The 15794-nt window shown below is 42.1% G+C and overlaps 1 protein-coding gene across 7 annotated transcripts in view; it reads left to right on the top strand.

Moving 5' to 3' along the window:
• BCAS3 (BCAS3 microtubule associated cell migration factor) overlaps positions 1-15794 on the top strand; it is a 293628-nt gene that overhangs the window by 66145 nt on the left and 211689 nt on the right. For all 7 annotated transcript variants that reach the window (XM_030962763.1, XM_030962761.1, XM_030962765.1 and 4 more), the window contains exons 14-15: positions 3139-3272; positions 10656-10920. In XM_030962763.1, coding sequence (XP_030818623.1) covers positions 3139-3272; positions 10656-10920 — 399 coding nt within the window. The remainder of the gene's footprint in view (positions 1-3138; positions 3273-10655; positions 10921-15794) is intronic.

Below are 15794 nucleotides of genomic sequence, written 5' to 3'. Positions count from 1 at the left end.
CACTCATCTTTCTATTTTCAAGTCAGTTCCTTTCCAGCCACAAATGTATTATCTTTCACCTCTGTACTCCTTCAAGTTAGCAAAAACAGAGAAAAGAAACCCCAAACCAAACCCAGAAAACCCAAAGGCAAAGCACACATGGAACCAAGAGCTGGGAGCATCATCTGGAGCTGCTCAGAGCTGCAGGTAGATGGGTGAATGTCACAGCTGTGCCTCGTGGGATGTCACTGAAGGAACAAACAGGGACCACCATGGGTTCTGGGGGCTCGTGTCCCCAGGTTTGGTGTTTGTGCCCAGAGTGAGCCCTGCTGTGCCTGAAGAGAGCATTGTAGGGTTGGGAAGGAGCCTGTGAGGAGCAGGGGGATGATGCCCACAGACACCTGCGGCTCTCGCCAGCGCTGGAAATCAGATCCTGCTGAGCCGAACTCCCCTGGATTGCATGGACAACAAGGATGGTGATCCTGTGTTTTCACTGGCTTGGAATCATTACACATGCATTTTGTCTCTAGTTCCAGACAGATTTTTGGCAGATTTAGGGGTCTTTTACCATCTTCCGTACACCGTGCCATGCGCTGGGATCCACAGGAAGAATGCTCTGCTGGGAGCTCTGGGTGCACTCAGCGCTGGGTCTGTGTTTATGAAAGACTTCTCAAGCCTTGAGGGAGGAAAAAGCATCTATTTTCAGAGCTTCTCTGCTCAGTATTCAGAGACATCTTGTAGAACCATCTCCAGCTTCTCCTTCTCCAAAGGTCCTTTCCATTGGGAATAAGAGAGAGCACGAAAGGACCCAAAGCACCTCCATGTCTGTATAAAGCTGTATAATGCATGAGGAGAGACAAGCATGGGAATAGAGAAGATAAATTCTTACTGGGTTGAATTAGATCTTTTGGAATATCCTCACTCCAGTAACAGCAGCAGCCTAATTCCAGCACACAAGCCTCTCTTTGCTTCCAGCTTTCTCTGCTGGAAATGCTATATATTATTGAGGACCGCACACTTCACTAGAGGGGAAGTGTAGTTTGTGATGTTGCAGAACAGAATTAATGCAAATTGTGTGCATAATCCCACACGAAAGGCTTGGCTGCCTCGCACCGGAGCAACTTGAGCTGTATTTCCTATCAACACAGTCACTACAAATCAAGGAAATTGCCAGTTAAGCCAACATTAACATCCAGACCAACCTCAGCTCACATGCCTTACCGCCCAAACATAATACCCCAGTGCTCTCCCGGATTTCTCAGCTCCATAACAAACTCCCTTTCATTTCTAACACTCGGGGCCGGAGGAGCAGCCGGGAACAGTAAAAGTGTGTCTGCTGGAGGGAATCTTGCTGAGCTCAGATGTGAGCTGCTGCGTTTGTGCGAGCTGCAGGAAATGCCTGGGTGCAGCGTGGGTGGCCGCGCCGGGCCCGGCCCTGCCAGCCTCAGTGGTCAAGCTCAGGGGAAGCTTGGAGGCAGTTTTGTCTCCTAGAGCAATTTGGATTTTGTACCTTGCTGCTGGTGGGCCTCAGCACCTTGGAATTATGTGTTTGCCTTCGCAGGATCCTTCTTTCAGAGGTTTTGGAGAAGCTGAGTGTGTCCTGTTGGTGCCACGCAGGCTCTGAGGGTGCTGCGTTACCCTGGGTGGGGTTTTGGGACATTGGACCCACAGGGCCAAGCCTTCAGCCTCTGTGGCCAAAGGAATTTTTCTTTCTGGGTCTAAAGGACCAGGAAGAAAAAACAGAAATTTTTCTTTCTGGACCTAAAGGACCCAATCTCTTGGATTCCAGGATTGCCATGGAGGGAAAACACTCAGGATACCAAGCTAGTGATGAAATGGTGTCCCATAGAAAAGCTGATCACACTTAACTTTTACTCTGCTGCCTGGCATGCTTTTTGCAGTTTAATACTAAAATTGTCCCAGTGTCATAAAGTGGGAAATCAGTGGTAACATGTGAGAGGTTTCAAATGTGTGCTGTTGGTATCTGAGGCAGCAGAGGAAAAAGCAATTTCTGGTATCACCTGTAAATAAATGAAGGCAATGGACACTCATTTATGGCAGAAATAAGATAACCATTTATCCTCTGAATAAGTGTCATGTAAAACACGGGGACTAAGTTCTCTTCCTGCAGGATAAAAGATTTCAGTTGTGATTTATGTGGAGAAATGTTGCAACAGACCTAAGTGGGAATTCCTGTTTTTTCTTTACTAGATGTGTACCTTGAAAATTATTTAGAATGTCAATATTAAACTGCTAAAATCACTTTGTACTTGTTAACTGAATGTCAGAGGGTTACTTTGGGTGATAACCTATTAAATTTCATTAATAACAGAAAAATAAATTTGTAGTTTGTTACTGTAATCCAAAGTTCTGCTATGATGCTGTATTGTCCTTGTATGTACAAAAAGACTTAATTTTTGGTATAAATTGCTATAAATTTATGGCAAATTGACTTCAAGTATCTTTGTAAAAAACTGAGTTATGGTGTGGGCTGAGACATTGTGAGATAAAAAAGAAAATAGCAAATGTAATTTACTGTGGTTCTGCTGATCTAATTGAATCATTTCAGTACCTCCACCAGTGACCTGTTTCCTAATGAACCTGGTACCTCATTTTGTGTTTAATTTGAAAGCTCTCAACTCTGCTTTTCACTGATAAATCAGACAGTTCCTTTCATTTATAAGGAAGATGCTTCTTCAGGATTGCTTTGGTATGGGCTCTTCTGGCTGGATTTCTATGATCTCTTCTTCCAAAAATTGTTATTGTGGAGACATCAATCTTTTTTAGACTGGCTCTTGCCCAGGGAAGAGCATTTTGGGGTTTTGCTGTAACATTCATCACTTCAGTGGTTCATATTGGTCACACAGTTCTCAAATTTAGTTGGAATATTCCGATTTTTCAGATGTTTTTATAGATTTGTGTTGTAATACTATCTTAATATATTAATACTTAAGTAGTAGTACTGTGAATATGATTTCAGTTGAAGTCCTGATTCATTTTTATGAGGTGAATCCCTTTCAATTCAGTAATTTTCTGTGTTTTCTTCTGTTTCCAAACCCCAAATGTAAGCCACACTCAGTGTTTTTTAGACAGCCACTTTAAGCCTCTTCTTTTGCAGTTATTAATCTTTTGTGCTTTTGTGTTTCTTTTTTTACCCAGGGATGTTGCTGGTCACCACTGACACATTAGGCCATGATTTCCATGTTTTCCAAATCCTGACACATCCTTGGTCATCATCACAAAGTGCCGTCCATCACTTGTACACACTTCACAGGGGAGAGACCGAAGCCAAAGTAAGTGAAACTCTTTGCTGAGGAATAATCCGCAGACACCTTATACATTCTGTGTATGTTGGCACTTTAATGTTTGTTTCAGCACACAAAGAGCCTTTCTTGTGCTCCAGCCACAGAAGGGATAAGAGCAGAGCGTTTAACCTGGACAATAATAAATTCTTGCCCTTTGCAATGAGGTGCTGTCAGATTTATTCAGGTCTGGCACTGCCTCCAAAGAGCCCCGATTATTGGCTGTGTTTGCACTTAACCTTTTCTCATGTAACATGTTCAACATTTGTCTCGTGCCCGTGAAGGAACTGTCAGCGTTTGCCTGACTCTGGTGGTAAAAGCCACAGACAGACAATTAAAGAGTTGAAAGGAAGAGTTAATCAAAAGGCTGTGATTAACTTTTCTTGGCACTGTGGGGGAACCTGCAGAGACTCCCCAGTTTAACTTCCCTGTCGAAAAACCCCCCTGTCAGAGATGGAGGGCTAAGTTAGGACATTATCCAAGGGTGGAGAAGTCTGGAATTGTATTTTAAGCAATGCTCAGTGAAGTGATTTGCTGTGAGGTGGGGAAAAGGGATCTGCTCTCACTGGCAGGGCTGTGCCTGTGGCAGCAGCGAGTTCTGCTTGAGTCCTTCATGGCAGAGCCTCACCTTTGGAGCATGAGGAACTGCTGAGGAACCTGCTTTAAATACAGGAATAAAAATGTCACCACAGGGTAAGGAATGAGTATTGCACTTGCTGATGCAATTACACACGGGAAGCACAGCCTTGTGGCAGCCTGGCAGATGTAAAGCACAGTGACAGGGACAGCCTGGGGCTCTGTGATTGTCACCCTGGCACTGGGAGCTTTGGCTGGTTCTGGTCCCTGATTACAGTTCCTTCAAACCTTTTTTTTTCCCCTGGGAGTTGAGCAGTTTCCCTCAAGTTTCTCACCATACCTTTGTAACAAGTGGAATGTGGAAGCTTTATTGAACTTAGCAGTGGTTGATCAAGTTTTGTTCTGGGTGAATTTACATTTCTGGTAGTTTAAATACTCTAAAGCTTTCCTGCTGCCATTCTGGAAAAGTGGAATTGCTGTTACAGGCAATGGTTTGCTATAAGAAGGAACAACCAATCTAGAAAGTGAGAGGAAATCAGGAAAAGCTGTTCATTTGGGATAATATATATAGTTCTAACAAGTAGTTTTTATAAATATTACAAAGAGCAGTGAGATCTGTGTGTATACACATACTCTGCCTCTACTTGGCCATGTTCTATAAGGTGTTTAATGTTTTAGAGTTATTTTTGTTCTCCCTTCATACAAAGACTCAATATTGAAACCCAAAGCACAGGACTTCAGTCATGAGGAACAAAGATGTTCTTCTGGTTTTTACAGGTGATAAATTTGTTTTCAAGGCACACATTGGAAACCAAACAGAACATGTTTTAGAGAAGAAACCCTTATTGATACATGTTTTTTTGGGATATAGTATTAGCATCTCTGTGAAAGCATTGCATTAAAATTCTCAGAATCAACATAGTAAAATTTTTTCCTAGTTTGCCACACAGTTTTCATTTGGGATGTGAACAGTATAGCTTTTGGAATGGCATAAAATGGAGAAAATTCTTACCAGTCTGAGGTGTGTTGGTGGATTTCACAGCTCCCTGGATAATTAAACAATATTGCATTGGTACCTGTGATTCTCAACACACATAGTTTGAAATAATTATATAATATGAGGGATCGTTTCACTTTTTTTCTTTTGGAGTAACAGCACTTGTAGCTGTTCAATGAGAGGAGAGCTTGCTGGTGCTGCTCTTTTGTTGTGTGAATTTCATGTATGAGGAGCATTAGACAAGAATTTTGGAGACTGTTCAATATAAAACTCTCAGTGCAGCCCACACTGGGAGCCTCTGTACCTCCTGTCTGGATAGAACAGTATTTATACATTTGCTACCAGACCCTTTTCCTTTTTTCTTTTTTTTTCCCTCTGGTTTAAAACTAACTGTGAATCAAGGCCAATGGTCTTAAAGGTCACCTTCTGTACTGGAGCTATAAAAAGTTCTAATTTGTGTTGATGGACATGAGTGATTATCAGTGTCAGAATTTGTTTAGCTAGTACCCATTATAAATTGTTTAAACATCATCATTATGGCCATGTTATATGTGGGATTTTAATGTCCCTGCTGAAATCAGCTCTGCTTTTGTATGTGAGATTTTGGCTGACAGAGCTTCACCCCACTTTTCCCAAAATCTTCTTCTTGTGACTCAGATGAAGATGGGGTGGGATGGAGGGTGGGCCTCTGCCTCAGAAGGGAGTTGTGAAGACAATGACCATGGCAGAATGTGAAGTACTCAGATAATTCACTGAGTCCCAAGGTCACAGTGTTCAAAGTCACCGTTCTGCAAACACAGACAGAAGTCCCTGTTTGGTTGTACCAGATTAAGATCTTTTAGCCTTTGAGTGCCATTTGTGCTCTAGATTTTATATTTTTTTTCCCCTTAAGAGGACAAAGAGCAGCACTGAGTAACACCAGGAAGGCCCATTGCAAGGGCTGGTTGTATTTTACTGAGTCAGAGCTGAACCTCTCAGAGGACCTGTGCTTGCACAGTTCAGCTGTAAAGAGGAGAAATGTGCACGTGTATGTGCTGCATATTTTGGTTAAGGATACATCTGCCTGTCCTCCAGCTCTTGCATTGTGAGGCAACACTTACTGCACTCATATTTTTACCCAAGAGCATTCTGGAAGGTTTTTAATGAAGGCATAGCATGTTCTGAACTGAGGAAGCTCATTTACTTGCAGATGAAAGTTAGCCTGTCACCTGATGATCCTTTCTCTTTGATCTGAAATTGTAAACAGCAAAAACAAAATCCCTGAAAACAGCATTATCTCAGCCTAGGACAAATAAACGTAACGATAGCATCAGCTGGCTGCAGGCCAGCTCCTCTGTAATCCTGTACTCTGTCAGACTCTTGTTATTCCCACTCCCAAACTGCAGCTAGAACTGACTTCAGTTGGAGAAGGTAAACAGGGAATGATAAAAACATTCCAGCCTGGCTGCACGCTGATGTGAGTCTTTTCCAGGGAATGCATGAATGTTTCAGTGATGTGCTTCCACAGACACTGCTCAAGGTTGTGTCACACCCTGTGTCCAGGTAGTGAAACATTGGAACAACTTCCAGATATTGGATGTGAATCTTCATGGCCTTGAGAAATTCCTTCTGTCTGTGACATGTTCATAGTTGCAGTTATTGAAACAGACTCTGTAAAACTAGGGAGACTTTCTTATTTAAAGGAAAGAAGCTGGGGATGGACTTGAAATAATCAAGACTGGTTTTGGGTAGCTGATCAGTGTCAGATGAGAGCTGCCAAGAAGAAGCTGCTGCAGTCAGAAGTAGCTTGGCTGCCCTGGAGAGCTGGAGCCCTGAGCAGCATTTGCAGGCTCAGTCATTGATAGAGAGCTCAGCTCTGGTTAAAGGCCCCACCTGGATCTCTCTCTGTGCCCACATTCTGCTCTTGCTTTACACAGAAATCAGCGTTGAGGACTTGGGGAGACACAGTTGGGTCTGTGTGGGTCTGATAAATCATTTTGTGTAGACCATGATTTTATTATTTTTTCATTTATGTTTGTTGCTATATCATTTCCTTAATTTTCTCAGCCAAAAAAATTCACATACAGACCAGTTTTCTAATTTATTTTGACCCTTACCTCCTTGGGACTGCTGCTCTTTCTCATTGCTTAATGATACTGGTTTTTTCTTTCTGCCATCTCCCTGCACAGCATAATTCAATACTTGAGTCCTGTGCTTCAAATCAGGGTGTTTTTTCTCTGTGGCACAGCACAGTGATCATGAACAGGTCACGTTCCTGTTGCAGCACGGCTGGTCCTACTCTCCAAGTTTAATTAAATGCAGTAAAATGCACAAGAATATACAGATTGCACCTGGTGTAACCCCACACAACTGACAGAGGGGTGGTAAGAAGGAAAAAAAAGAGTGCTAGGATGATCAAAATGTGGTTTATTTCTGATCATTATTACTGAAATCCAGGGTTCAGCATTGTGAGGTTGGTTTTCTGTTATGTGATTTACCTGGACACAGTCCTGTGCCAGCTGCTCTGGGCTGACCCTGTTTGAGCAGGGAGCTTGGACCAGATGAGCTTCTGTGGCCCCTTCCAACCCAACCCATCCTGTGATTCTGTGATTCAGAAATTATTTTGTGATCTGTACAGTATTGAAAGCTGATCCTCAGTGGAGCTGGTGACATGTGCTGTGTCCTTGGAGGACTCTGTATATTGAATTACCTGACTGTGTCACTCGGGGCAGGCTCTGAGTGGTAGCTACATTTTAATTCAGTTTTCTGGAGGATTTTACATCATAATGTTCAAAACATGGGGAAATAGAGAAGTGGAAGTTATAAAGCACAGAAGAGTAATTGAAGGGAAACAGGAGAAGACAGGAAGCACATTGACCTTTTGGAGGATGTCCAGAGGAGGCCACGAAAATGTTTAGAGGGCTGGAGCCCCTCTCATATGAGGAAAGGCTAAGAGAATTGGGATTGTTGAGCCTGGAGAAGAGGAGGCTTTTGAGTGGTGCATTTGTGGCCTTCCAGTACCTGAAGGGAGCCTGCAAGAAAGATAGAGAGAGTCTAGGACTGAAAAGAATTTGAAAACATCTTACGGGTTCCCAAATTAAACAAAATCTCAGGTCTGTAATTCCCTTTAGTGGTCCAGACAGAGGAGGATAGATAAAATTTTAAAATACAGGCGTGAGTATTAAATGTGGCATTGACCTTGAGCTATAGAATAAACTTTGCATCGTGAGAGATCTGCTGTACTTTGTACTTTATTAACATATATCTGTAAACACTGTGGGGTCTTGATTGATCTTTGGTATCTAAACATTACATCATAATTAACAACAAATCCAGAAATATATTATAAATACATGAAATAATAGTACATTAACCTAAAGAACAGCAATAAACTGCAACGCTTAGCATAAACTTGAAAACCACTAATGGGCCACTGTGCAGTTTGTTTATACTCTGAGCAGTCGAGAACTCAGCGTAATGTACAGGAACGTGGTGGGGAACAGCACAGCCCAGGGCATAATTTATAGGGCTTTATTCATGGACACAGCTGATTTTTGAAGTTGTGTCTGAGACTGCCACAATGAGCATTGTCCTTTCAGCCTGGTCCATGCCTTCTTCCAGTTCTCCTGGAGAGTTCCGGGCTCCTTTGCATTGCACAGATGGGTTTGTGCTGGTTTGGTGTGAGCGTGTTTAATTCATGCCCTTGGAATTGGAAATATTCTCTGAATCAGCTCCTTGGACTGCCTGTGGTTCTGCTGCTCCTCCTGGATCTGTGAAAGACAAACGAGGCTGTTTGAGACCAGTGAGCAATAGGTGAATCACGGGGAACTGCAGCTTCCAAAATACTCTTTGCCACTGCTGAGCAGGGTTTCATAGCTCTGTTCCTGTAAATCTTAATTCATTGCACACTCTCCTGTCAACGCTTTTTCCATGTTATTCCTGAGCATTAGAACCCTTCTGCCTTTGTGGTTTCAGCCATGTTTTAGGCAGCCATGGCCACGATGCCCGCTCTGACTGCAGCCAGTGTTTGAGCACTTTTTTAAAGAGAGCATTTGGGATTACGGAGTTCCACACTTTCTTCCTGTAGATCAGGAATACTTTTTTCTGTGTAATGTTTATACCGAGGAAAAAAAACATCCTGTAGTGATTGTTTCCCAGTTTCTTGGCTGGGGTTGTCATTTGCCAGGGTTGTTGTGTGTAGTTTTTGAAAGAACATAACCCTCGGGGTGCCAACTGGAAACTGAGTACTAAAGTAGAAACACACAGTTTTGTTGCATGCTACAGTGAGATGGAATTTTTTCTCTCTCATCTCATAGTTCTGTTGTAACTGAGAGTGGCAGTTTCTACGCAGTTCATATGTTTGGTTTTGACCAGGAGAATTTGCCACTTTAACAGCAAGTACTGAAATACTCTTGGAGCCATCGTTTTCCCTGACTCCACAGCCTTCGGGGTTTTTTTGGAGCCCTTATTAATCCCTGTGGGGTCTCTAATCCCTTGTGAGCAATCTGTTAAGGTGAAACACTTTGTAAGCAAGCTTGGGGCTCTGAGTGCTGCACTGTAGGTGTTTCAGAGCTGAATCCTGAAAGTGCCAAAGCTGTCAGGTTTGGGAGCTCTCTGAGCTGCCTCCTTTGGGGATATCACCAGGACTGAAAGGAGCAGGTGTGCAGCGCTGGTTTTAGTTGATCTCGGTAATGTTGATGAAGCATTTTGTGTAGTGACAGTCTGTCAATCAAATATCTTGTCACAAGTCACCAGACTTAAATCCTTTTTTTATCTCCGAGGCTTCAGGCTCAGTTGGAAACTTGCACTTCGATGAATAATTTGCTCCTTTTGTCTGGAATAGCTGGAGTGCATTTCTGGAATATTTGTCAAGATTTTATCAGTGTTTACTCCAATTTGAGTACGTAGTGCATTGTAAAACTGGCTTCAGTGAAATCTTAAAGAATTTTATTTAGCTTGTGCTGTTTAATAATATAATGAAAACTAATCCTTCGTCTATATGTTTGTTTGCCGTGGTAAATCCCACTTGTGTCCATGGTTCCTTTTAGTCAGCTTTTACCTTTAAAAACATTTTTGGAAGAATTGTTTCAGGATTTTTTTTTTTCTATGATAAATCATTTTAACTTCGACTACTTGTTTTCTTGAGTTGTCTGCCAGGACAGGCTTGGAAACAAACTTTAATCTCTCTTTTAAAGCATTCCTTCAGGAACAAGAATTTGCTTTCCATCAAAGCGTTGTGTAAAGCACACTTGAAAGAGAATTAAATCCTTCTGGACTTCGTATCTGAGATCTATGCAAGGAGTAACCCTAGTGGAAAATGTTTAACTGTATTTTTATATTTGCTTCAAAACTGACCATTTGAAGCTAAAATAAGACTTGTGCCAGTATTTGTCAAAGTCAGGCCCAGTGGTGAGATCTCTCTCTTTTCTTCTCATCCCTCCCTTTTCCCGTTTTTGGGCAATCTCTGAAGATTAAACAAGCAAATACAAAACATGTAATTGAAACAATTTCCCAGCTCTTTTTAGAACAAAATTCTGTTTGAAAACTACATCAAGATCTTGTGGCTTTCTTCAGCACTTTGCAGCACAGTTTGTTGTCATAATCTCAGAATATTTTGAAAAGTACACAAAATTTGGAGCTGTGAATTACAGTGTATATAATGAATACTAAGTCCATTGATAAATGCAGTAAAATGGAAGTTATTGCCTAAATGTGAGGGGGTTTTTTCCCATTTCCAGTTCAGATTTGTGTTTGAGACACAATCCCTGTGTTGGAGGTGTGCACATTGGTGGCTTCATTCCCCTGTCACCCTTTTTTTCCAGGTACAGGACATCTCCTTCAGCCACGACTGCCGCTGGGTGGTGGTCAGCACACTCCGAGGCACTTCCCACGTTTTCCCCATCAATCCCTACGGGGGCCAGCCCTGTGTCAGGACTCACATGTCCCCACGGGTGGTCAATCGCATGAGCCGCTTCCAGAAGAGCGCGGGGCTGGAGGAGATCGAGCAGGAGCTGACGTCGAAGCAGGGCGGGCGCTGCAGCCCCGTGCCCGGCCTGTCCAGCAGCCCCTCTGGCTCACCTCTCCATGGTAAATCCACTTCCTTCCTTTCTTTCTGCCATGAGCATAATATGGATTTCATAAAATGCTGTAGATACTGTGCAAAAATATGTGATGCAAGCAGGTACCGCAGGAATGAGCCAAGGTGGAAACGCTTCAGAAAAATCAGTTCTAGTTTTGCAATTTGCTTTAAGTAAACAATCCTATCACAGATGTGTTAGTAATTTCTACTCAAAACTGAAAGGTTGGGGGTCTTTAGGTTTCAAGTTTTGCTTCCATGTAGCACACAGTCAGTAAACTGGTCTGTATTCAAAGAATTTTATTGCCTAAAATTCTCGTTGCTCATTGGCCTTGAAGATCAGAAAGCACATCTGGGTATCTACAATAATACTGCTTGAGGAGAAATGTGGGAACAAGGCAGTGGGGAGCTGATGGCACAGATTTGTGTCTGCTTTTTGTGTGTGTGTGGGAACAATGTGATAAATAATGTGTAAAGGTAAAGAAACCTGTGAGAATGGATCTGTCCATCCTGTTCCTGTGGTGGATGTGCCTTGGAGAAACTCAAAGGATGTGAAATGGAGAGCTTCAAAAAATGTTCCAAAATTATCAATGTCACAGCTTTTCCAGTTTATCTTTCCTTTCAGCCTTCCTCTTTCATGAGGTCTGTGCTAGAAGCTGTTTTGCTTGCATTCAGGATTTGCTGCATCCTTATGCCTCCTTTCTGTTGAGAGTAAGTCACAAGTTCCATGGAAGTGGAAGTTTGAATAGCAGTTTGTTTGGGGTAGCCACCCTTTTCCAGTTTGAGAGTATTAAAAATGGCCAGGAACAGTCCCTCTGCCCTAATTATGAGTAGGATTAGGAGCTCTTGTGAAAGCCCAACTATGTGCTGGGCTTTCTGCTATAGAGAGAACCTTTGTGGGATTTCTGAATCAAAGGAACTGTTTTATGACTTGGTGATTATTAAGGGAACCAGACTTGTCTCAGAACAACCCTCTCTATTTTTGCCTTTCTTTGGACTTCTCTGAACAAAGGTTTGTGCGTGGCTGTTCTGGAGCCATCCTCTTCTGCCTGGAGCCACTGGAAGGCACCCAAAATGTGCTCGGAACTTTCTTCCTCTTTGGAGACAGTTGTGTATCCACCATTTCACTTCCTCTCATCTCTGTACAGCAGCTCAGCCTGAAACAGGCTGGGGAGTGCTCCAAAGGTTTGCTATGGCACATCCAACTACTTGTAACTGAACATCATGGAGAGGAGAGGAAGGAACTGTCAATTTGTGGCTATCACCCAGCCACTTCTATTTTCTGTCAAGGGAAATTGCAGTGAGTTGTTGCCTTTACAATCCTCTGAGGTATATTTGAAGTTTTGAATAGATTTGACACTTTTTAAAAAGAAGAATCAGCAGTTTTAGGATGCTCAGTGGTGGGGGTAGGAGACAGGCGTGCATGGACGAGTCACAGAGAAAGGCAGCAGCTTTTAGGGGAATGTTCAAGAGTTCTGGGGCTTCAGTTTGCAGATGTCTGTCTTGAAAGATAATAAATCAGATTTCTTTCAAGATCTCTGCAGCCATCACTGCTTGAAAATTAGATCTGTTTAAACAAACAGCTCCACTGGAAGTCTGCACATGGGTGCTGAGAATTAAGGCAGGAAGGTGGCTTTGATTCCTGGAGGAATTCACACAGATTGTGCTCATCACTTCCGCAGTGCAGAAGTTGGACACGTGCTATGATTGTGCATTGGTAACTTGCAAAACTTCATATGAACGTTTTCCATGAGAAATTTGTGGGGATTTGTAGAGGAGTTAGCACAGATGCCTTAAAAAAATTAAGGAAAAAAACCAGTTGTGTTTGAAAGAGTCCATTTGGTAAAATACTGTAATATTTTCAGTAATTTTATTGCTGCTTTTTCATTTCAGTAATCTTTCAGTTCCCCTGGCTGAAGGCAGGCAGGATATTGAACCCTATTCTAAGCTTTTTATAAAAAGCCATTTATCATCAACTTGTAAAAGACCCCTGAAGTTCAGAGCAACTTTCAGCAGAGGGATTGTGTGTGTGTGTGTGGCAGCAGGATTAGTCAGAGACCGATGATTATTTTAATTTGTGAGCTAAGATGTGTTTACTCAGATTGTAACAGCTCCTTACCATATTATAATGTTAAATTATTGTTGTTTGGAGGAGTCCTGGCAGTCTGGTGACAGAAGTGTAAACGAGTACTCGAAACAGAAAAGAACAGTTCTGGGTTTAATTCTTTGGTTTACTTCTAACTCACTCTGCAACCCTTGGTGAATTTTATTCAGCTGATTTTGTCTGTCAGCTCTCTGCTGTGTGACAACAGAAATAATCTCTGTGTTCCCCGCGAGTGGAATGACTTTAATTTTGCAGCTTTCTTCAAGAAGAATAACTGGTATGTTCCTTAATCACCCCTCTGAGTGCAGATGATTATAATGGAAATAAAACCAGAGACCATGTCCTGGAGAGCCCCACTGCTCTGGGACAAGGTGTTGATTAAGTGACTGATTCAGAGGAGATTGTGGCAAACTGGAGGATTTTTCTGTGTGGAGTCACGTCATCACGATTTTCCTCTTACATCTTTTCCAATTTTCAGTAAACCCTACATTAATAAACTGCTTTTAATCTTTATGCTGATATCTGTCTTATCTTCCCTTTTGCTTAGCAATTGTAACTTATTGATAGTAACTTGTGATTAGCTTTTGTTCTTGTAAATATTTTCAGAGCTCTGGCTCTGTCGTATTTTTCTCACTTGTTTTTTTCCTCCAAGTCTCAAAATGAAACTGTTTGCAACTGTTTGTGTATATAGTAGCAAGGCAATCTATTTACATTGTGTTGGAGCACCCTAGGACTGTTTACCCACACAATGTCAGCCTTTGCTGGGGGTGGGGATGATTTCATTTCCAAATGAATCATTGTTTGGCTTTGTTCTTTCCAGCAGAATGAAGTAAACTGTTAAATAGAGGATGATAAAGAGATATTTCCTTTGCACCTTTTATAGCCGACAGAGATTTTGTTTGGGCTGTTCTGTCTGTTAATGCAGCGAGGTTGTATTTTTGTCATTCCCTTGGATTGCCAGAGCGTGTTGTCAGGAATATCTGAGTTATGTCGGGAGCCTTTTATGGGCTTTTACTATTCTAAGACTATTACAACATTGGTTGGTTGTTGGGGTGAACATTGGGGTAAAGTATGGCCTTATGGGACCATTTTACTTGTATAAAATTGGGTTTAGGGTCCTTACCTGTCTCACAGGTAGGCTGTGAGGATTAAGGGATGAGTTGTTAAAGCAGAGCAATGTCCTTGGTGTTGCAAACTTCTCCGCGTTCTCTTCAGGACACGTACGAATAGCAAGGAGCATGTAGCTGTAAAAATGCAATGCGTTACTTGGACAGTTGAAAACTACACATAACTCCAATTATTTTAATCCTGCAAATTAAAATTTATGGAATGTTATTAATTCTTGCAGCACCAGTAAGTGAAATAATGTCTGTGTAGCTCTGCTCACTCGGTTTTCTCTGCTGTTGGCTGCAGGAATTTCCAGCACCAGAACAAATAATAATCCAGTAAGTTAACATTGGATCTACAGCTACACATCCACACCTACTAAAAATATTCCATAATAATATGATACTCTCTGAATTTGCCTTGCATTTCATTGGGGATTGAAGTATTTATTTATTTGCCAAAAAACTGTTCATAGTTCGCCGTGGTTCTGTTTCAGATTTAATACTGACGCTGAGAGGGAGTATATAAATTTAGAATTATTAAAAAACCATGTTGTTCTCGATACAGTGTATTCAGGCTTGTATTTATCTCTTTATAAATATTTTAGTATGGCACGTTTTTCATTGCAAAATCTTTTCTAAGTTTAAAAATCTAAAGGCTTTCTCTTGCTTTTCCTTCATTTGTCACAATTACAATATGATTAAAATCCCAGTGTAAAACTGGAAGTTTGATAAACATGCAGCCTGAGATGCTTTACATATTTTCACGTTACTTTTCTCTATTTCCCAGAGTGAAACTCCTTTTACTAGAAGAATTCTTATGGGAAAGCAGAGTTGAAAGGACTGACATCATCAGCCCTTCCTGAAAAACAGATTGGTTTCCTTTAAGTAACACTCACTTAAGAAACCACCTATTTAGAGAGAGGCAGACAAAAATAGTTTCAAAGAAAATTAACTGTATAATAACTTAAAGCACTGGAGGGCAGTTCCTTCACGAAACGCTGTGAACACGAGCTGACAACGGTTCTTGGAAAACTCTCTATTAAGTTTAATTTTTCTCTTTGTAGCCGTTTGCACGGAAACAGCAGAGCGAGCTGCAGCATCGGCCCGCGTTGTTTTATCATGCTTTTAACATTCCTATTTGTATCATTGTCGTGTTTCTCCACAGCATCACACTCGGCTCTTTTTTAATTGAAACGTCATTTCAAATAATTTCAAACAATTCCTTTTGCAGCTCCGTTTCTCAGCGCAGATTTCGGCCCGGACGCGCCGCCCGCGCCGGCTCCCTCAGCGCTCCCGCCTCACGCCCAGGGCCTGCAGGGGGCGCCCTCTCCCCGGCCATGGCGCCTCAGGCGGGGCCGGCCCTGAGGGGGGAGCTGGCGTGCAGCCGCCGTAACGCGGACAAATGGTGGCGATGAGGATAAACCCCTCTCTTTTTCACTAATACAGGCACTGAGCTGCTTGCAGAGGCATCGTAAATATTTATTTATTTGCAAATAGAAACCCTCCACATTCTCTGTGCTGCCTGAAGCATCGAGCAATTCTCTTCGCACCTTCGCCTGAAGTTTCTCTTCACGGTTTTAAGGCAGTTGAGAAAAAAAACAAAATTAATTTACCTGGTGGAAATTTTCTGCTAGTGACTTTTAGACACCATTCTGTGATTCTGTGATGATTC

The sequence above is a fragment of the Camarhynchus parvulus genome, chromosome 19 (assembly GCF_901933205.1).
Source record: "Camarhynchus parvulus chromosome 19, STF_HiC, whole genome shotgun sequence".
Lineage (NCBI taxonomy): Eukaryota > Metazoa > Chordata > Aves > Passeriformes > Thraupidae > Camarhynchus > Camarhynchus parvulus.
Note: the sequence above shows the minus strand (reverse complement) of the source record. Positions and strands in the feature narration are given on the sequence as shown.